Source organism: Nyctereutes procyonoides, unplaced genomic scaffold (genome assembly GCF_905146905.1).
Source record: "Nyctereutes procyonoides isolate TBG_1078 unplaced genomic scaffold, NYPRO_anot_genome, whole genome shotgun sequence".
NCBI classification, from domain to species: domain Eukaryota; kingdom Metazoa; phylum Chordata; class Mammalia; order Carnivora; family Canidae; genus Nyctereutes; species Nyctereutes procyonoides.
The window spans coordinates 52,130,578-52,153,443 of record NW_026575135.1 but is presented as its reverse complement, the minus strand read 5'-3'; the positions used below and the strand labels follow the sequence as shown (position 1 = coordinate 52,153,443).

Sequence of the window (22,866 nt, the reverse complement as noted above, 5' to 3'; positions counted from 1 at the left end):
GTGATCAAGCCCTGTATTGGGCACCATGCCAGGCTTGGAGGCTGCTTTAGATTCTCTCTCTCTCTCCTTCTCCCTCTCCCTTGGCCCCTCCCCCTGCTCACATACATTCTCTCTCTCTCTCAAAAAAAAAAAAGGGTAATGAACTAGTGATAATGCAATAACTTGAGTGAATCTAAAAACAAAAAAAAACAAGAACATGTTGACCAAAAGAAGTAAGACATAAGAGAATGCATACTTTTCTTTCCATCTATATGAAATTCTAGAATAAGCAGAACTAATCTGTGGTGAAAAAAATCAGAAAGTGGTTACCTCTGGAAGATAGGTAAAGAAGGGTCTGGAAAGAAGTACTAGGGAATTCTCTGGGATGATGGAAAATTGTTTATGTTCTCATGGGTGGCAGTTACACATATATATACATTGTCAAAACTGATTAAGCAGAACATTTAAAATCTGTGAATTTATGCATGTAAAGTATACAAATAAAACAGCTATAATTTCCTCAAAAAACTTTGAGAACTTCTGTTCGTCAAAAGACATCCTTAATAGAGTGCCAAAGCAAGCCAGACATAGAGTAAGAAAATGGATTTGAGTAACCAACTAAGAGCTCATCTCCAGAATAGAGAACGCCCACAAAAGAGTAAGAAAAAGACAGATACTACAATAGGAAAATAAGCAAGAGACTTGAATAAGCTCTTCACAAGACAGAACGTTCCAATGAACAAATGAAAAAAAATGATTAATAAAACTAATCATCAGGGGCACCTGGGTGGCTCACTGGGTAAAGTGCCTGCCTTCAGCTCAGGTCATGATCTCAAGGTCCTGATGAAGCCCTGCATTGGACTCCCTGCTTAGCAGGGAGTCTGCTTCTCCCTCTCCCTCTGCTCCTTCCCCCACCCCAGCTGGTTCTCTCTCTCCCTCTCTCTCTCTCTCAAATACATAAATAAATAAAATCTTTTAAAAAGAAAAAGACTAATAAATCAAAGAAATGCAAAGTCAAACTACAATGAGATACCACCTCTATATATCCACCAGAATAGTTAAAATTAAGGACACCAATGATGCCAAGGGCTAGCCAGAATGTACACCAACAGGAAGTGTCACACACTGCTAGTAGAGGAGTATAAATTGGTTCAGTCACTGGAGAAAATTGCTTGGCGTTAGCTACTCAAGTTGAACGTATGCATCTAGCAAGTCAACTCCCAGGTATATACCCATCAGAAATGCAAACACTCTTGCAAGCAACAAAAGATATGTATATGTATAAGAATGTTGCTAACAATGTCATCCATAATAGTCTGATACTGGAAATAACTCAAATATCCACCGACAGCAGCCCAGGAAAATTTATTACAGCATACTTTTACAATAGAATACTATACAGCAATGAAAATGAATGAACCAGCATGACGAATCTCACCATCATAATGTAGAATGAAAGAAATCAGTCACAAAAGAATATATATACAGTGTGTACTGTAGGATTCAATTTATATAAAAGTCCCAAATTACAGTGTTTAGGCATATGTACTTCGGTGATAAATTGAAAAAAGAAAAACAAGGTAGCGATTGCTGCGAATAATATCTCCCCATGGAGAGAAGAGAAGAGGCTAGAGAAAAGAAAGGGGAGCTTGGGTGCTGGCAGTTTTATTTCTCTATCTGGGTGATTAGCTATGCAAGTATTTGCTTTGTAATAATTTATTAGGCTGTACACTTGCTTAATGTATTTCCTACAGTATATTGTTATACTCATAATAAAAGTAACTTTATTTTTTTAAAGCTTCTATTTATTTATTTGACAGAGAGAGAACAAGTAGGGGGAGCAGCAGAGAGAGAGGGAGAAGCAGGATCCCCACAGAGCCCAGGACTCTGGGATCATGACCTGAGTGGAGGGCAGAGGCTTAATTGAGCCACCTAGGTGCCCGTAAAAGAAACTTTTTTTTAAAGATTTTATTTATTTGACAGAATTTGCTCTTCTCTTTCCCCTCCATTTCTCCTTGGATGTGTCTTCCTAGAAGCACAGGTGTCTACAACAGGGGCCAGGACATCTTAGCCCCAGCAAAGCCCAGGGCATTCGAGTTAGCCCTCCAGATTCCAGGCCCTTTGTCACATGCAAAGGTATCAGAAAATGTGTTTGGCCTAACCCTGGAGCTGCAAAATGGGGAGCACTCAGCTTTAAGTTCAGACCTAGAATGTAAATTCAACCCAGACCTGTCTGAATCCAGAGCTCACCATGGTTAGTTAGTACTTCTAACCCACTGCAAGGCACTTTTTTTTTTAACATTTTATTTATTCATAGAGACACAGAGAGAGAGAGAGGCAGAGACACAGGCAGAGGGAGAAGCAGGCTCCATGCAGGGAGCTCGACGTGGAACTCGATCCCAGGTCCCTGGGATCACGCCCTGGGCTGGAGGCGGTACCAAACCCGCTGAACCACCAGGGCTGCCCTCTTTTTTTTTTTTTTTTAAGGTTTTATTTATTTATTCATGAGACACAGAGAGAGAGAGAGAGAGAGAGAGAGAGAGAGAGGGAGGGAGAGGCAGAGACACAGGTAGAGGGAGAAGCAGGCTCCATTCAGGGAGCCCAACGTGGGACTCAATCCCCGGTCTCCAGGATCATGCCCTGAGCCGAAGGCGGGTGCTAAACCACTGAGCCACCCGGGCTGCCCGGCACTGTCTCTTTCACAAGGGTCTCACATGGGAGTGCCACCCAATCCACATGCCAAGGGGTGGCCTGGCAGAGAGGCACAAGGGATCCTACAAGAAGGGTGTGCAGGAAGTAAATGATTCCCAGAACATGCCATCATTACTCAGCAGAGAAGTGAGACAGTATGGGGGCTGTGAGAAAAAGCAGCATAGGGTCTTAAAGCAGAGATATTAGGGTGTCAGAGAAAAGCTTCCTCGGGAGCAGGGGCAGAGGAGTCTGGGACTCCTCCGGGAGCCGAAAGAGAGGCAGGCTTGGAGCTTAAGGCGTAGAAGCTGCTACTTTCTGCTCCAGAATCAGGTTCCCTAAGTCACTTCACCCAAACAGCAGGTCACCACCACCAGGTTACTGAAATGGGAGTCAGAAATGACCCCAGGTCTATGTGCATGCAGAATCTGTCCCAGCAACTTCCTCTCAAGTCGGAGTTAAAAACACAAGTGTACAGAATTCTGTTCACAGACTGACTTCAAACCTCAGGACAGCCTCCTTCTCCACTCCCTTGGAAGACATCTGGCCCTCAGCAATACTTTCAACCTCAACTTCTGCTGAGAAGAATGGAACTGCTCGCCGCTGGACCCAGGAGGGAGGCAAACTATTGCACCAGGAGAACAGGTTGAGAGAAGGCAAAGTCAGTCAGGGCGAGAGAAAGAACTGGACGCTTTGGGAAGCTGCACCAGCAGTGGCATCCTCCACTTTTGCCTTCATGGACAACAGCTGCTTTGATCAGAACCTGGGATTTGGGGAAGGGCTATTATCGCACACAATGTAGGAATGTGGCTGTTCGGATAAAGCTGACACACACGCACACGTCTTGGTTCTCCCCTACTGAGTGCAGGTCTGAGTCCCAAATGTCAGTAGTATTATTAGACCAAATGTCAACTATATGAGCCTATGCTGAGCCTTTGTCTTATCTAATTTCACAAACACATCACTGAACAATTTCAAGAGACCTACAGGCAGTGCTGAATAGGGGGCCAGAGATGACTAAGAGCCAGTCTTCTGTTCTCAAGCTTACATTCTGGGGCAAGGTATTGAGAGGGCTGCTCCCTGCACACATTCTATTAAGAAACTGCACTCACCCTCATGAGATCAAATCAAAACCCCAGTCACGACATTCCTGCCTGCACAAATTCAAAATGTCTATCTACCTCACAAGTTTTAAAACATCCCTTTTCAGATAAGAAATAGAAGCTAAAAGGTAACCTATTATGCCATCCGTTCCAACACCTGGTGCAGAACGCCTCACCTACCCAGAGTGGGAGAAGGGAACAGAGAGCACACACAGGTCAGCTACACTGTGCTGTAAGACTCAAATGTGGTGTTGGTAAATTTAACACCAATAAAAATAAATTTATTATAAAAAAAAAAAAAAGACTCAAATGCGGGTCTTGCTCAACAAGGAGTCTGCTTGAGATCCTCTCTCCCTCTCACTCTACCCCTCCCCCTGCTCACGCCCTCTCTCTCAAATAAATATTAAAAAAAAAAATTATGTTTTTTAAGTAATCTTCATGCCAAACATGGGGCCCAAACTCACAACCCCAAGATCAAAAGTTGGATGCTCCACCAACTGAGCCCACCAGGCATTCCCAGCAGCATTTTTAATCAATGTATGATGTGATGCTCCAAAAGTCAAAGACTATTTGATTGCAGCACTGGGGCTTGGAATGCAGAGACTGTACCATCAGGAAGAGCCCAAGAACCCTAGATCCACTAAGATGGTACGAGCTTCCTGATAGGGGAACCTTCAACAGGGGCACAAAAGGGAGGCCAGAATACTAGAAAGCATACACTGATGTAGCTCCTTTACTTTTCTTCGCAAACTTACTTTGCAAGAGTTTTCATTAAACTTCAGTACCTAGCAGAAAACTGGACCTCACGTAGGATTTAGAAACCTAAGAGGATTCATAGAGGCAGAGTACTACTGCCAAAAGGAACAAAAGCAAGCTAGTCAGTTTATCTTGCTCCCAAAGCACGACCTGTCACCACCCAAATGAAGGACTCCATGCCATCATTAAAATGAAACATAAAATCATAGATTTATATCTTTGCCATTTATTTTTAAAATCTTATTCAAAATATTAAATAATACAATTTCAGATATGAAAAATTACTGCAATAAAACAGTTCAGGTGTATTTCCGTTGTGCTCCCTTCCTTATTAGGACAGTAAATTGTCCACCTGAAAGAAATGATGGATTGCCCGACTTCTTCCATCTTGACACAAAGCACATGCTCACTGGCTCACCCGGGCTTTCTGAGTAGGTGTTTAACATATTGTAGGAATTATGTTTTCTAAAAAATTGCAGTGACATTTGTAAGTCAACCATGGTTTAAATCACATATTTACAAACTGATCAATTCTTTATTATATAAAGACAGGCTAAAATGAAATACATTAAATAATTTCCAGTTGCTGTGAAAAACAGAAGAAAATAAAACAAGTACACGGGGAGAAAAAGTTAGTGTACACATATATCCTTTATGTATACAAACAACTTCATTGAGGTATAATTTTGAAAAGCCTAGATAAAGTATTACTTAAGTGATAATGGCCCCTAAGATTTATTCAAAGTAATAAACAAAATGAACAAATCTGATATAATTTTAAACTCTGCTCCTTGCTTGAAAGCTTGGAGGAACCCGTGCTACAATCAATTGCTAACTAAAAGCAATTGAATTTGTATTTAATATTTTGCCACAATTTCTACCTCTAAATTTAATTCAGTAATTTAAGCCAAAATACAGTATCTCTATAACATTTTATCCACGTCCACTGCAAACTGCAGAGTCTCTCTACTGCCAGGATTTCTAGAGACATTTATTAATGTTTTGCCTAAAATTGTGGTCAGATTGAGCAATATCATTATCTTAAATTATGTTTAAATTAAATTATCCAAAAATATCCAAAGCAATTTTCCTGGAAGAAAAAATGTTACTTATATGCCAAGCACTATTACACACATCCTTGTAGATTATAGTTTGGGAGCACAGAATGTATGCTTAAAAAATAGTACTTGGATGGCAGAAAGAGAATCTGAGCCAACAGTACCAGATATGTTAGGATTTAGTTACAAGGTTGGGATCTTTTAAAACCAGTATTACTAATACTTCCAAAAGAAGTAATAAAGAAATCTAAAACAAAACTAACAGATAATGCTTAGCTCCACATTCTGGACACCTGATTAAATTTACCTCTAAAAGTGTAGATAAAAAATTATATACTCCTTGTTTGTGACATTTCATTTCCAAAGCACCAAGGCAAAATAAAGAGAGACCCATCTCTCATTTAAGTACCAACTGCCTATGGCAAACATCTGCACAATATTATATAAAAAAGTCAAGCAAATAAAATTACATAATAAGCAAACTTAAATCACAGTGCTTTAAAAAATATAATCATTGGTAATCTTCAGAGAAGGCATTGCCTCATTAACATTCTGGTCTAGACGATGATATTCCACTGTTTTGGAACAAAGACCATCACGCCATTTCCTGCTTTGAACCAGAAGGAAAATCTGTAAAAAATAAATAAATAAATAAATAAATTAGATATGCAAAAAAGAAAGTGGGGATATGCTAAAAGTATAATAAGTGTATTATCTCTGTCCTAGGCCCCCAAATTCAGAAAATAAAATAACAGAAGGGATTTTCCATTTTGTAAAAAAAAGTAAAACAGTGCTTCTCAAAATTTAATGTAGAATGCTTGCTGAAGATTGTTCCATCTGCAGAAATGAGTTAGTAGATCACAGGGGAACCAAGGAGCCTACCTATTTAACAAGTCCCTTAGGTAGTTATAACAGAGATGGCCCAACATTCAACACTGGGATAGAACATCACTGGCATTCTAAATAAATATGTATTTATATATTCAAAATAAATATGTATTTTACAACCAGGAAAAAAGTTATTAAAAGATCATTAAATTCAAAACTTAATTAATTAAAAGTATATATATATATAAGCAATTAATCTTTTTCCACAAATATTGCCACTGAAGTAGCAATGCTAACTTAAGACATACAACCTGTTTTTTAAAAACCACCAGGCTCCCCAAAGATACAGATGCAATGAAACGCCAAGACACCTGCACCCCAATGTTTATAGCAGCAATGTCCACAATAGCCAAACTGTGGAAGAGTCTCGGTGTCCATCGAAAGATGAATGGATAAAGAACTGTGGTTTATGTATACAATGGAATATTACTCAGCCATTAGAAATGACAAATACCCAGCATTTGCTTTGACGTGGATGGAACTGGAGGGTATTATGCTGAGTGAAATAAGTCAATCGGAGAAGGACAAACATTATATGCTCTCATTCATTTGGGGAACATAAATAATAGTGAAAGGGAATAGAGGGGAAGGGAGAAGAAATGGGTAGGAAGTATCAGAAAGGGAGACAGAACATGAAAGACTCCTAATTCTGGGAAACAAACTAGGGGTGGTGGAAGGGGAGGTGGGCGGGGGGTGGGGGTGGCTGGGTGGCGGGCACTGAGGTGGGCAATTGACTGGATGAGCACTGGGTTTTATTCTGTATGTTGACAAATTGAACACCAATAAAAAATAAACTTATTAAAAAAAAACCAGGCTTTCGTTTCGCTAATTAAAAAACCTTTCGATGTTTTTTTAGAAGCACACAAGATAAAGCATTGTCTGTAATTTGTTGAAATACACCACAGATGTACAAATTGATCATACATCTTGATATTTTACCATCAATTTAAACTTGACTAAAAAAGAACAAAATTCTGAATCATCAAAAACATTAGTAAGAAATGTAACAAATAAGAAAGGATAATTAGAGGGACTGAAAAGACCAAACATACCTTCCTTTTGTTGTGATATGTAATGTAAACAACAGCAATACAAAAAGCAAAAATAATAAGATGAAAAAAGAAATGGCTATCTTCCTCTTCAATATTTGAGGATGGGCTCTTAAAAGACCTCACTGACTGTTCAATTTCCATGTAGTTCCTGTTTTCTTCCAGGGCCTCACTGGACTCATCGTCTCTGGGGCTGGTGGTCCAGTCATAGTCTGGTTCTCCATAGTCTCCATTGTCCAGAGTGTCTTTGGCAGTGGACGGAGAACTATTGAGCGTGAGAAGATCCTCTTCCTCTATGCTGGGATCTTCATTGTTATCTGTTTCCTCTTGAGACAGAGAAGTAGTAGGTGAGGGATGAGGGGCCACAGATGCCCCTCCACTTTTCTCTGTACTAGCTGTGGGTTGGAGAGTGGTGCGGATTTGGAAGACAGAAAGTTTGGTTTGGTTTTCATGTGTTACAGCACTCGTACTTGGAGCAGAAACATCTGGCTGGAGTACAGTGTGGCTCAGCAAATCAGTTTGAGGAAGAGCTAAAATAGTGAATAAAGAACATTAAACTGAAATCTCCAACTTTATCTCCACCAAGCCAGAAGCATATTTACCTAAAATTTTCACTAAGCATTTCTCTTTGCCAAATTCCTCTCTCTTTTGTTATTTGTTAATAAGCCTCAATAGCCAGCAATCCGTTACATTTCTTCTTAGTCAATTACTCATCAGGTAATAACTCTTTAGCCAGAAAGAAATAAAAGACCTACTACATTACATAGCCTGTCACCAAAAGAAAAAGGAAAGAACAGAGAGAGATAACTTTAGGTAACAATGGTGAAATTCACACAAAGCTCTCATCCATCTCCTCTGTTTTCATTTCACATAGAGGCTGGACTTCAGTAACACCTGTCCAGACTGCACACCATCCCCAGAACAGAGATTGGTGGCTGATCCTAGCTCAAGTAGGCCACAAACTAGATATAGAAAGGGAACAAAAGGAAAAGGAGAGAAAATGAGTGGGAAATATCAGAGAGGGTGACAGAACATGAGAGACTCCTAACTCTGGGAAATGGACAAGGGGTGGTGGAAGGGGAGGTGGGCGGGGGGTTGGGGTGACTGGGTGACGGGCACTGAGGGGGCACTTGACAGGATGAGCACTGGATGTTATGCTATATGTTGGCAAATCGAACTCCAATTAAAAAATATACAAAAAATAAAAATAAAAAATAAAAACTAGACATAGAATGTGAACCTAAATATTTTCAAAATAATACAACAAATTTAAGAGACGCTATAAGCAAGCTGCAGGCAGCATTTCTAAGTGATGCCAGAACCAGAAGGCCTCCCCTGCCAGTTTTCTCTTTAAGTATTCTTAGGTAGAAGAAAGCGAAAACTCCTAAAGGGGAAGAAATGGAAATTGAAAACTAAGTGTGAAGTAGACTTTTTTTTTTTTTTGAACTAGACTATTTTAAAGCTTGGGAAAGGCAATCCAGGTATGGGAATGACACCAAACACATACAAGTTCTTATTTCCTTATGCTCCTACCCACTCAGTATGGTTTACTACAGTAAAGTATTTACAGAAATAACTCTATACACCAAAAGTTCAGAAGAATCCCTGATGAAATTTAACAGTGTTTCTAATTAATAATCTAATATAGTATCTGTTATAAAAAAAAAAAAAAACAAAACTTCAAGAGCATCCATTATATTTGTTAAAAAAGAAACTGTCTGGGGAACCTGGGTGGCACAGTTAAGTGTCTAAGTCTTGGTTTCAGCTCCAGTCATGATCTTGGGGTCATGAGATCTAAGTCCTGTGTTGGGCTTGGACTTAGCAGAGTTCACTTAAGATTCTCTCTCTCTCTCCTTCTGTCCCTTCCCCTGCACTCTCTAAAAAATAAATAAATCTTGTAAAAAAAAAAAAAAGTGATTGTCACATGAGATCTAAAAATACAGAGATACTATTTTAAAGTCTATCAAATTAAAATATTTTATAGGGGTAAGTTAAACCAAATCATTCCTGGACTTTCACAAATGTGTACATGCACATAAATTAGCAACCTAAAAGACTACTCTTTGTTCAAACATGTAATACTTGAATACATGAATATACTGTGGTTTGTTGACACCTATTTTGTATAGAAAAAATAAATAGCTTGTTTTAATTGGACTGAATGGAATCTCTTAGAAAAAAATAAACTAGCAAAGTGGTAAAAAAAAATTAGTAAAACTGTCTTAAATACTTTCAACAGTTGGTTCCTTGAAACTTTCCATTGGAAGAAAAGAAACAGGGCCTACAAATGCCTACATTATTCAGAAAACTATTAACAGGAATTTCTTAAAAGAATTTTTACATTTGCATTTACAAATTACTATTTCTCTGGTAGATTTAACTTTCCTGCCAAAATTGGGGAAAGTATGATTTAAACTGTAACTTTTTTTTTAATTTTTTTTATTTATTTATAATAGTTACAGAGAGAAAGAGGCAGAGACACAGGCAGAGGGAGAAGCTGGCTCCATGCACCGGGAGCCCGACATGGGACTCGATCCTGGGTCTCCAGGACCACGCCCTGGGCCAAAGGCAGGGGCTAAACCGCTGCGCCACCCAGGGATCCCTAAACTATAACTTTTTAAACCTAGAAGCCAACTAACTAATCGTGACTTTTTTAAAAATTGTTTTTCTATACTTGACTTTTAGAATAATCATGTACATTACTCACTTCGGCAGCATATATACTAAAATAGAATAATCATGTATTTTTAAAGGACACAAGCTGATAGGAGTGGGAATGACTGTAATTGTCCACACCAGCCACGTCTCTCTATGTCCAGAAACTTATCCACTGTGCACTCTGGAATTCAGTCAGATATAAGCAAATCTCTTATCCTTCAATTTCTTGTTATAACTGAAAACTAGCTCTCCCCTAAAGATATACTTTCCCTGAAGCCCTTTTAATTAAAAGTTGTTTTTTTACCCACATCCTTGCACCACTGAATTTGGAAGGGGGGAAATTATTGGGGGTGGGGGGCCGAGGGGCCCTTTCAGACCATTGTCCCATTCCCCTCCCTAGATGCACCAGCCTTGATTCTCCTAGCATCACCTATCACACTCTATAATCTTTGTCCATGAACTCCAGGTCAACGGTTCCTATTCTCAATTATTTTAGCTCCTGGCTCTAGAATTAACTCTAGTTCATTCTACTCAAGTACTGTTTTGATTTGAAGATCCTTGACCTCTCTTCTGATGAGCCAGACCTCCTCCTTAACTTGTCATATCATGGTCAGTATCCTCACAAATCTTCCACAATCTAAATTTCACGCATTCTACTTGCTGACATGACCATCTATCCTAATTCATTCAGGATTCAGGACCTACAATTATCTGATCCTACCATCTTTTCAGTCCTCCGTGGGCCACCATCCCATACTTGCCCAATACTCTTGTCCTCTCTCTTTATCCAGATTCAGTTTTATAGTCAGCTATTAACCCTCCCTTATGTACACCTCCAGGCCCCTAACTCCTTTCTCACCTTGTCCCATTCACTTGGCAAGGCTACATCCCAAGTAAAATCAAATTTTCTGACTACTCCCCCATCTGCACCAAGCAGCTGAACAGATCTAGAAATATATACATGACCATATCACTGTTTTTATTTCATTTTAAATTCAATGCCAAAAATTCAGGCACACATGCAATGTTGTGGGCAATTATACTCTATTTTTCTAGTCCATTTACCTTCCTACTCCCTTAGGAGACTATTCATACGCTCCTCTATTCTCAAACTTTCCACACCTTCTCTGTTGTCCTCATTCTCAATGGATGACATCACTTCCTAACTTCTCTGAGAAAAAAGCAAGCCATAAGAAGGGAACTTCCATGAACTACCAGAACTCTAGACTCATAAATCCAACTGCAACTTGACATCTCCTCTTGGATGTCTGACATTCAAAATGAATTCTTACTTAGGCTTCCAGGAATATGGAGTAGACAAATTTTCCCTATTCCTCCACTGAAAACAACCCCATATATTATATAAAAAATAGCTTAAGACTCTGAAAGGTAGAGAAAATAAGGCCAAGTGGTTAGAAACCTCAGGACCTGAGAAACAACCTAGTGGGAACTTCCCTGGATTTTCCTTTTACCTCACATATTCTGGACTTATAGCTAAAGAAACCAGCAACCTGGAAACATCAGGGAGTATGTACACAAACCATCCCCCCACCACAAAAAAAAAAAAAAAAAAAAAAAAAGCCTGCTCTAACCAAAAAATCAGGAGAGGCGCAGCCTAGGAAGAAAGAAAACTTTTAGATAATGACTGCTCTACTCCAGGCAAACACCTACAAAAACAAAAACAAAAAACCACCACTGTGGCTCTCATCGCATCTACACAAGCAAAGGCCAAGTAGAGAGCCTAGACTTCCACCCTCAGGAGGCTGTGACAAACTGCCTCTTCCTCTCCACAGTGTAATGGTGTCAGAAGAGGCCTGGTGGAGAGTTAAGACTTTAATCACCACCCAGTAGTAAGAAATCCACCCTCACTACCATATAAGTACAGACCATGAGGGGAGACAGAACCCCCACCCTTGTCCAGAAAGTAACAAGAAGACTATCACCCTTTGGGTGTCAACAGAGATCAAATGGAGACCCTAGATTTCTACATCTATCTGACAGTACTGTAGAGCAACCCCTCCTCCCCTGCCAGAGCAATGTCATAAAAAGCCAACTAAAAAGAGAAAAGTTTAAGATCAGAGTCTTAAAAACACAAACCAAAACTCACCCAGTATGAAATACATCATGCCAATAGCGCTATAACTATTAATGCAATTAAATCTTGAATTTTAAAACTCCCAAAAAATTAATCTCCAGGCCCAAATGGTTTCACTGGAGAATTAAATGTTTAAAGAACTATCACCAAATCTACAGAATCTCTTCCAGAGAACAGAAGGGAACACTGTTCAATTCATTTTATGAAGGTAGTATTATTACCCTGATACCAAACCAAAACACTACAGAAAAAGAAAACTGCAGACTAATATTTTTTGTGAACATAGCTGCAAAAATCCTTAACAAAATATTAGCAAATAGAAATAAGTCATATATAAAAAGAATGATATTCCATGAACAAGGGTTATTCCAGGGATGCAAAACTGACAGTATTCAAAAATCAATCAACGCAATCCACCATATTAACAAGCCAAATGAAACTTGACCTAAGCCTCACACCTTATACAAAAATTAACTAAAAATGGTTCACAGGGCTCAGTAAGAGGAGCATGGGACTCCTGATCTTGGGGTGGTGGGTTCAAGACCCATGTTGGGTGTAGAGATTACTTTAAAGATAAAAATAATAAATAAATACAATAAAAATAAAATGGATTACCCATTTAAATGTAAAATGTAGGGATGCCTGGGTGGCTCAGTCGGTTAAGCACCCAACTCTTGGTTTCAACTCAGGTCATGATCTCAGGGTAGTGAGATCAAGCCCTCCCCGTGCTCCTCACCCAGCATGAATTCTGCTTGGGATTCTCTCCCTCTCCCTCTTCCTCTCCCTCCCTTCTCTGCCCCTCCCCCTACTCCCTGCTTTTGTAAGCACAGGCACAGGCTCACTAGCACTCTCTCCCTCAAATAAATAAATCTTCAAAAAATAAAAATAAAGGCAAAATGTACAACTATACAAACTTTTAGAAAAAGAAAGGAAAAAAATCTGCAATCTAGGACTAAACACAAATTTGTAGACTTGACACCAAAAAACACAGTACATAAAAGGAAAAAAACCCTATAAATTTGATTCTATCAAAATGAAAAAAATTTGCTCCACGAAAGACTTTCCTGTGAGGATGAAAAGATAAGCTATACAAAGGAAAAAATATTTGTAAGCCCCAACCCAAAAATGGACTAGTATCCAGAATACATAAAGAAATCTGAAAACTCAAAAAATGAAAAAGCTAACAATCCAACTAGAACACAGGCAACAGACACAAAGGTACATTTCACTGAAGACTATATGATATATATATATATATGTATGTATGGCAAATAAGCACAGGAAAAGATATTATGCATCAGGGAAATGCAAATTAAAGCCACAATAAAGATACCACTACACATCTATCAAAATGACTAAAATAAAAAGTAATGACAAAACCAAATATTGGCAAAGATGCAGAGAAGCTAGATCACTTAAGTGTTGCTGGTGGTAACATAAAATACGACAACAATGCCAGGGGCAGCCTTCAGATCGAGTCCCATGTCGGGCTTCCTGCATGGAGCCTGCTTCTCTCTCTGCCTGTGTCTCTGCCTCTCCCTCTGTGTCTCTCTCATGAATAAATAAATAAAATCTTTAAAAAAAAAAAAAAAAGACAACAATGCCAGAAAACACTTTGGCAATTCCTTTAAAAACTAAATATGTAACTACCCTATGATCCAGCAATTGCACCCCTGGCCATTTACCCCAAAGAAATGAAAACTTACAATCACACAAAAAATCTGTACATGAACATTCACAGCAGAATAGCCAAAACCCGGAAACAACCCCGATGTCCTTCAAAAGGTGAATGGTTAAACAAAGTGCAATATATCTATACAATAATGGAATCACTCAGCAATAAAAAAGAACAAATGAAACAACTTGATTAACCTCCATAGAATTATGCTAGGTTAAAAAAAGCCAATTCCAAAAAATTACATACCATATGATTCCGTTTATAACACATCCTTCAAATGATAAAATTAAAGAAATAACAGATAAGTGGTTGCCATGATTTCAAGAGGGAATGGGGGATAGGAAGAAGTGGGAGTGACTATACAAGAGCAACACAAGAGGGTGATGGCAATGCTCTTTTAGTGTACCCAAGTCAGTATCACGACTGTGATACTGTATTATTGTTTCTTAAGATGTTACCACTGGGGAAACTGAGTAAAGGGTATATAGGATATGTATCATATCCTACAACAGCAAGAGAATCTACAATTATTTCAAAATAAAAAGTTTAAAGAAATGTATTTTTACTTCCCGCTCCAAAAACAAAATAGGGACACCTGGGTGGCTCAGTGGTTGAGCGCCTGATCCTGATCAGGGCATGATCCTGGGGTCCAGGATGGAGTCCCGCATCAGGCTTCTTGCAGGGAGGCTGCTTCTCCCCTCTGCCTGTGTCTCTGCCTCTCTCCCTGTGTCTCTCATGAATAAATAATTAAAATCTTTAAAAAAAAAATTAAACACATTACACATTAAATTGAGGTGGTCATTTGGGAGTAGTTTGATGGCAAAAATAGAAAGTAGGTACTTTTGAAATGGCATGGCAAAATTTAATCATAAGGTGATCATCCAGTGATCCAAAATAATGCTCATATTAATTTTTTTAGATTTTGTCAAAATAAAATATAAAACTTTAAATTCCTTACAGATTGCCAAGAATACACCCAAGTATTTAAATTTTAAGAAACCTTATATGGAACAAGTTTAAATAAATCTAATGTAGTAACTTTCTATGCTTACTTGAAGTCTGGAACTCAACACATCCTATCTAGGGGCACCTGGGTGACTCGGTGGTCAAGCCACCTGCCTTTGGCTCAGGTTGTGATCCTGGGGTCCTTGGATCGAGTCCCGCATCAGGCTCCGGGGGGGGGGGTCCTGCTTCCCCTTCTGCCTACATCTCTGCCTCTGTGTCTCTCATGAATAAATAAGATTTTTAAAACACACACACACACCCTATCTAGACTGTAAGCTTTTTTATTAAGAGTACTTTGAAATCACTCTACCATAAGGTATGTACTGCAGTGTAGCTGCTTCCAAGAGCATGTATGTTAGTTTACATTTTAAATTATTTTCGGTAGTAAAATAAATAAAATAAATAAATAAATAAATTTCAGTAGAGAATAAGAATTTTAAACTGAAAGATTTAATAAAAAGGTTACCTAAAATGTTCCAATACAGATCAAGCAATCATTTATGGGGCTCTAATAAATAAAGGGACAAGAGGATACCTTAAGAGTCCACACTTCCCCCTCGCTTGCCCCTTCTCACAAAATTTTCAACCAAGGGAAAAGCTGTTTCTGAAACTACAGTTACCAGCTATATATCCCTCAAACTATATGTCTTAAGCATTCCAGTAAGAAAAATAAATGTTTAACTGTCAGGTTTTTTCTTAAATGATTAAATAACCAAAACAATCATGATATGTAAGGACTTTAGGAATAGGAATATCTGCATCAACTAGACAAACCCTCGTTATATTTACTCATGATGAAAGGCCTTGGGAAAACAAACCTCAGTCCTTCCCCCACAGACTTAAAATGCTTCTGGGATAGGGGCTGCCCTAACCTCAGTGCTGCTGAGGAAACCTAAGGAAGTAACCACAGCATTGTAGTAGACAAATTATGGCTAGACAGCCCGGCCCCTGTTGGCAAACAAGAAAACATTATCCTATTCACAGGTTTTCATTTGAAAATTCAGAAAAGATATAAGAAGAAAAACAGGACTGTGTCTTGATCTAAAGGAAAAACGGACTACTGAACAAAATACTGCTTAATCATTACAAAATCTTATTAATGGATTTGTTCTCCCTAAGTCTCAGGCCGTAGGTTACATATTTATTTCCTGATAAAGCCTTCAATATCTTCATTCACAATGTAACATTTCTAAGAAAAGAAATACTTAATCATGCAGCATTATTTACAAGAGCCAAGATATGGAAACAACCTAAATACCCATGGATGGATGAACAGATCAAGATGTGGTATGTATATACAATGGAATACTACTCAGCCACACACACACAAAAATGAAATATGGCATTTGTGGGACACCTGGGTGGCTCAGGACTGATCTCAGAGTCCAGGACCGAGTCCTGCACATGGGGCTCCCTGTGTGGAGCCTGCTTCTCCCTCTGCCTGTGTCTCTGCCTCTCTCTCTCTCTCTCTCTCTCTCTCTCTGCTTCGCTCATGAATAAATAAGATCTTTTTAAAAAAATAAAAAGTAAATAAAATCTTTTAAAAAAAGGAATATGGCATTTGTGACATCACATGACATGACCTTGAAGCATTATGCTAAGCAAAATAAGTCAGACAGAGAAAGACAAACACCGTATGACCTCACTTATATGTGGAATAAAAAAATCAAAACAATGGGTGCCCCGGGTGGCTCAGTCAGTTAGGTATCTGCCTTCTGCTCAGGTCATGATCCTGGGGTCTCAGGATAGAGCCCCACACCGGTGCTCCCTGCACTCCCCTCCTCAGTGGGGAGTCTGCTTCTCCCTCTGCCCCTCCCCGTGCTCATTCTCTCTCTCAAATAAGTAAAATCTTAAAAAAAAAAAAAAAATCAAAACGAAACAAACAAGCAAACAAGCCAAACTCCCAGAGAAGAGACTAGACTGATGGCTGCCAGAGAAGAGCGTGTTGGAGGCTGGTGAGCTGGGAGAAGAGTATCAAAAGGTACGAACTTCCTGTTACGAAATAAGTAACTCGTAAGGATGCGACACGCACAGCCGGGGTGGCCATCGTCAAGAATATAGTAATGCATATCTGAAAGTCGCTTAGACAGAGAATCTCAACATTTACTCTCATTACGAGAAAAAATAATTTTTAATTCCGTACGGTGATGAGTGGTAACTACGACTATCGTGCCGGTACGTTCCTAGTGCCTACAAATGTCAAATCATTAGGTTGTACCTCTGAAGCTCACGTGTCACATGCCAACCACACTTCAATAAATAACAACAAGAAAGTCTAATAGAATTTTAATTAAATAATCAAATCCTAACGACCCTATTAAAACGAAGCAGTCTCGTCCGGCTAAGGCAGGGCACGGAGAACCGCGTCTGCGGTGTCCCGTCCGCCGTCGGGTTCCTGCTCGCCGAAATACGGCAGCAGCCCCGTGGGGTCGGCGCCCGCCCACCGCGGTCCTCACCGCTTCCCGGCGCCGGAGAGCGCCCACACTCCCGCCACCCCGGCGCCTCTCCCCTACGCTGCCCCCCCCCCCGACACCACACCCGACTGCGCCGTCCCTCGGCCCCCTCGCGACTCGCCCCCGCGAGCAACTTCGCAGACCCCCCACCGCCACTCCCGCGGCAACGCGCTCGAGTCCCGGGCCCACGCCACCGCTCCCCCCTCCACGCCCACCCGCACTCGCCGCTTCCGGCTCCCGCTCCGGGCCCGCCCGAGTCCCCACCTCCGGAGACTCCTCCCGACAGCCTGCTCGCCCACCTCGCCCCGAGAGACGCTGCCGTCTCCGGACGCCGCCATCTGCGCCGGACCCTCGGAAGCGCCCGCGCCCTGGCCCGGCCCGTCTCCCCGCCCGCGCCCGCGCCCGCGCCCGCGCTGCCGCCGCGCGCCCTTTACCCCTGGACGTGGTGGCGGACGCGAGCAGGAGCGCCAGGACCAGCGGCCGCGCCAGCACCCCGGGCGCCTGGAGGCCCGGCGAGGGCCGCAGTTTCGCTTGCGCGGCTCCCCTCATCCTCCTCAAGGCAGCAGCGGCCATAACGGACTCCGCCGGGAGCCTGCGCTGTTGCTAAGCTCTACGTCATGACGTCAGACACTGCGTGAGGCACCGCCGCCAGAGGCATCTGCGTCTCAACGTGATGACGTCGCAGCCTGGCAGGGAGATCCGGAAACCGGGACGCGGAGGAAGGGTACCCAGCTGTAGCGAAGGGCAGGCCCCGCCCAAGCCCGTTGGCGGTTCGGGTCGTTGCGTTCGCTGCCGGGAGGGTCAGGGGGAGCCCCTCCCTGCCTGCCACGTGATGGGCGCCGTCCAGTTCGTGAAAGTATTTTAAACATTGGCGTTTTTATGAAGACTGTGTTTCAGTAATCGCTACACCCAAAGTGGGGCTCGAACTTACGACCCTAAGGTCAGGTGTGGCCTACTTTACGGACTGAGCCAGCCGCGTGCCCCTAAAACATTATTAAAAGGAAGGAGCGGGGCGCCTGGGTAGCTCAGTGGGTCAAGCATCTGCCTTCGGCTCAGATCATTATCCCGGGGTCCTGGGATCAAGCCCTGCAGCCAGGCTCCCCGCTCAGAGGGAAGCCTGCTTCTCCCTCCCCCTGTGATGCTCCCCTTCCTTGTGCTCGCGCTCTGGAGCTCGCAAATAAATAAAATCATTAAAAAAAAAAAAAAAAAAAAAAAGAGGCACCTGGATTGCTCAGTGGGTTGTGGCCAATTCCTTTTTTATTTAAATTCAATTAATTAACATAGTGTGTTATTAGTTTCAGAGATAGAGGTTAGTGATTCATCAGTTGCATAGAACACCCAGTGCTCTTTACACCACCTGGCCTCCTTAATGCCGGTCACCCGGTTACCCCTTCTCCCCACCCCTCCTCCAGCAACCCTGTTTGTTTCCTATGATTAAGTCTCTTATGAGTTGTTTCCCTCTCTGATTTCATCTTATTTTTCCGGTCCATTCCCCTATGATGTTTTCTTAAATTCCACATACGAGTGAAATCAGATAATTGTCTCTCTCTGATTGACTTAAGTGGCTAACTCTTGATTTTGGCTCAGATCATGATCTCAGGGTCATGAGATCCAGCACTGCCTCCACCTGTGGCTCTGTGCTCAGGGTACTCCACTTGGGATTCTCTCTCCCTCTGCCCCTCCTCCTGCTCTTTCTCTCAAATAAATTAATAAGATCTTTTAAAAAAACAACATTGTTAAAAGGAAGATCTGACTGTTTAACAGACTGATCCCAAAAGAGAAATAGCTGTGCTCCCTCTCCCAAATGCAAATAAAACACAACTGCTCACAGTCACCATATTTGGGTGGTGAAATTATAGGTAAATGTTTCACTTTCTAACTTTCTCATCATTTGTTACTTCAGCAAATACTTAGCACCTTTTCGTATTTCAGGATACAACAGTTAACTAAATGAATTACATACTTTTGTGGAGTTTGTGAGGAAGAAGATAGTGTAAAACAGACACTATACAATGATAAAGGTGTACTGGAGAAAAAGCAGGAAAGCAGACTAGGAAGTAGGTTGCAAACAGCCTCCACATTTCCTACAATACACTTGTTACTTTTTAAATTTTGTTAACATAAAACCTCCAGTATATAAAAATGCAGATTTAGAGAGTTCCCTTACTGCCTTGACACATGCTGTGGGGTATTCTGCAAATGTTTTTTTTTTTTTTTTCTGCAAATGTTTCTTAAATAAATGTCTGTAGACTTGAAATCGTAGAAGTTCCACTTAATTGATTTGCTGGAAAATCATTGTGGCATGAAGCAAGACATTTGCTGTACACATAGCTTCACCATTCTGAGGTCTGCAATTCCCACAGAAGAATCCTCCAGACACAGCTGAGCTGCCCCTCTAAGGAGAGAAGGGCCCGTTTTCCTGAATCTGGTTTCCCTTAACATTTATCTGGCCCCGGTGACAGCTCAGAAACACACAAACTCTGTGTTGTTAAGAAAACTAAGAGGTCATTCATGTTCCTTTCCCGAAGCCCACCACAAGCCTAGACAGACTGAATGGTGCCCTTATTGCAAACCCTCCATGGTAGCCAGGATACTAAGGCTTCCCAATTCCCTTGGAGCTTTCCCTCCTCTGAGCACAGAAACCACAACTCAGTTTAATGAATAAGCCTCTCAATTCTAGCTTCTGCTTGTTGGGAGATTCAGATGTAAGACTTTTTCTGTAATAAACACACCTTCAGTCTTCTCTTCTTTGTCCACTTTCTTCCTGTGTCCCCAGATCAGCGTGTTTGGGTTCTCTTACCTATGAAATATCATGAACTCAAGGCATTTTGCACAATATTCTGACATGCTGCATACAACAGGCAGATACTTAATATCTAAGGGGAGGGAAATATACCCTTCAATATTCAGAGGGCCCTTTGTACATTTCAAAATACCAGTACTGTACCTAGCCTCGGACTGGATGTACCCAACTGTTATGTGCCAAAATCTCTGGACAGGGGCAGCCCCAGTGGCGCAGCGGTTTAGCGCCGCCTGCAGCCCAGGGCGTGATCCTGGAAACCCTGGATCGAGTCCCACGTCGGGCTCCCTGCATGGAGCCTGCTTCTCCCTCTGCCTGTGTCTCTATGAATAAATAAACAAAATCTTAAAAAAAAAAAATCTCTGGACAAATTCAGAAGCTCACTTTAAAAGATACAGATCCTCATGAACCTGATGAAGACAGTATGACAAATAGAGGCAAGTTTTGGGTGACACAAAATGCTCAAGTAAATCTGATAATTTATTTGGCACTGTCACTTCCAAACATCCATAAAAAGGCACTCTGCCTAAAAATGTATTATGGAATAGAAAAAAATGTTCACATTTACTGAAGCTGGATAATGTATACGTTGTTTACTCTTTTACTTTGTAAATGTTTGAAATTTACACATTGTCACTTTTTTTTAAAGCATTTCTTTTTAAGACTTTATTCGTGAGAGATGAGAGAGAGAGAGAGGGAGAGAGAGAGGCAAAGACACAGGCAGAGGGAGAAGTAGGCTCCATGTAGGGAGCCTGATGTGGGACTCGATCCCAGGTCTCCAGGATCATGCCCTGGGTTGAAGGTGGCCTTAAACCTCTGAGCCACCTGGGCTGCCCACAATATCATTTTTTAAAATCTAAACTGCAGAATTCTAGAACAAACCTCAATGATCCATGCCTTTGTATGATCCACTGCCCTTGGGTATGAGAGGGACCTGTGAACACGATGGGATTATCATTACTGTGATAGGTTACTAAAGGGCACAGTCAGGGTGCCCCAGTGGCACAGTGGTTTAGCGCCGCCTGCAGCCCAGGGTGTGATCCTGGAGACCCTGGATCAAGTCCCACATCAGGCTCTCTGCATGGAGCCTGCTTCTTCTCCCTCTGCCTGTGTCTCTGCCCCCCCCCCTCTCTGTGTGTGTCTCTATGAATAAATAAATAAAATCTTTAAAAAAATAAAAATAAATAAAGGGCACAGTCATTAAGGGGAGATTTTCCTGAGAAGATCTCACCTCATCAGGTGAGCCCTTAAAAGGTTTGGAGAAGTTATGAGTTAAGTCCTGGGGATGTCATGTACAGCATGGTGACCATAGTTAATAATGCTGTATTGTCTATTTGAAAGTTGCTAAGAGAGAAGATCTTCTATCTTTAAAGTTTATTTATTGAGAGAACGTGCACAAGAGAACACAAGTGGTGGAGAGGGAGAAGCAGACTCACTGCTGAGCAGGGAGCCCAATGCAGGGCTTAATCCCCGAACCCTGGGATCATGACCTGAGTCGAAGGCAGATGCTTAACCGACTGAGCCACCCAAATGCCCCGAGAGCAGATCTTAGTTCTTTTTTTTTTTAATTTTTTTTGTTTTATTTATTTATGATAGGCACACAGTGAGAGAGAGAGAGGCAGAGACACAGGCAGAGGGAGAAGCAGGCTCCATACACCGGGAGCCCGATGTGGGATTCGATCCCGGGTCTCCAAGATCGCGCCCTGGGCCAAAGGCAGGCGCTAAACCGCTGCGCCACCCAGGGATCCCAGATCTTAGTTCTTATCACAAGGGAAAAAAAATTGTAACTGTATGGTGACAGATGCTAACTAGATTTATTGTAGTGATCATTTTGTAATACAAATATTGAATCATTATGTTGTCCACCTGAAACCAATATATTCTATGTCACTTATACCTCAATAAATAAAAAATAGGGGTGCCTGGCTGGCTCAGTCAAATGTCTGACTCTTAATTGCAGCTCAAACCATGATCTTAGGGTCATGGGATCGAGTCCTACATTGGTCTCTGCACTAAGCAGAGTCCACTTGAGATTCTCTCTTGCTCTCTGTCTGCCCCTCCCCTCACATGTACACGCACATGTGCACACTATCTCTCACCATCAGTAAAAATCTTTATTAAATAAATGAACAAATAAATAGTAAAAATTTTTAAAAGGCATATGGTGTAGCTGGCGCTCCTCCTAGAGATTTCAAATATGAGAGGGATTTGACAGCAAGGGAGTTCCTCCATGCCAGCTTTAAAGATTGGAGGGGACCATGTGGCAAGGAATGCACGTGGTCTCTATTTGCTGAGAATACCTCTACCTGATGGCCAGCAAGGAAATAGGGATCGTTATCCTATAACCTAAAGAGTTGAATCCTGCCACAACCACATGAGCTTGGAAGAGGACTCTTGTCTCCAGACGAGAACACAGCCTGGCAGACATCCTAACTTCAGGATAGTGAGAATCTTAACAGAGAACCCAGCCATACTGTGCTAGACTTCTGACCTAAAAGCCTGTGAAATAAATAATTGAGTGTTGTTTTAAGCAACTAAATTTGGCTAATGTGTTATGCAACAACAGAAAACTAAAAATCTCTCTCTCACACACACAGTGCAAGCAAACACAAATGCCAAACAAATGCCCCATTTACCCCTTTATTAATAAAGACAA

The 22,866-nt window shown here is 41.3% G+C and overlaps 1 protein-coding gene across 1 annotated transcript; it reads right to left on the bottom strand.

Moving 5' to 3' along the window:
* Positions 1 to 4,732: 4,732 nt before the first annotated feature.
* CUNH5orf15 (chromosome unknown C5orf15 homolog) lies at positions 4,733 to 18,033 on the bottom strand. The gene is made up of 3 exons (XM_055302821.1): positions 17,845 to 18,033; positions 7,525 to 8,051; positions 4,733 to 6,214 (listed from the first exon to the last, which is right to left on the bottom strand). The coding sequence occupies exons 1-3, from the start codon at positions 17,981 to 17,983 to the stop codon at positions 6,083 to 6,085; spliced, it is 798 nt and encodes a 265-aa protein (XP_055158796.1). The 5' UTR covers positions 17,984 to 18,033; the 3' UTR covers positions 4,733 to 6,082.
* Between the last annotated feature and the right edge of the window lie 4,833 nt (positions 18,034 to 22,866).

What these genes read in the sequence shown, in the direction of transcription:
- CUNH5orf15 (XM_055302821.1), bottom strand. Translation starts at nt 17,983, where the DNA reads ATGGCCGCTGCTGCCTTGAGGAGGATGAGGGGAGCCGCGCAAGCGAAA. An exon ending in GTCCGCCACCACGTCCAGGG is followed by an intron (nt 8,052 to 17,844) that starts GTAAAGGGCGCG and finishes TCACTATTTTAG; the next exon opens with CTCTTCCTCAAACTGATTTG. An exon ending in CATATCACAACAAAAGGAAG is followed by an intron (nt 6,215 to 7,524) that starts GTATGTTTGGTC and finishes TATTTTTTACAG; the next exon opens with ATTTTCCTTCTGGTTCAAAG.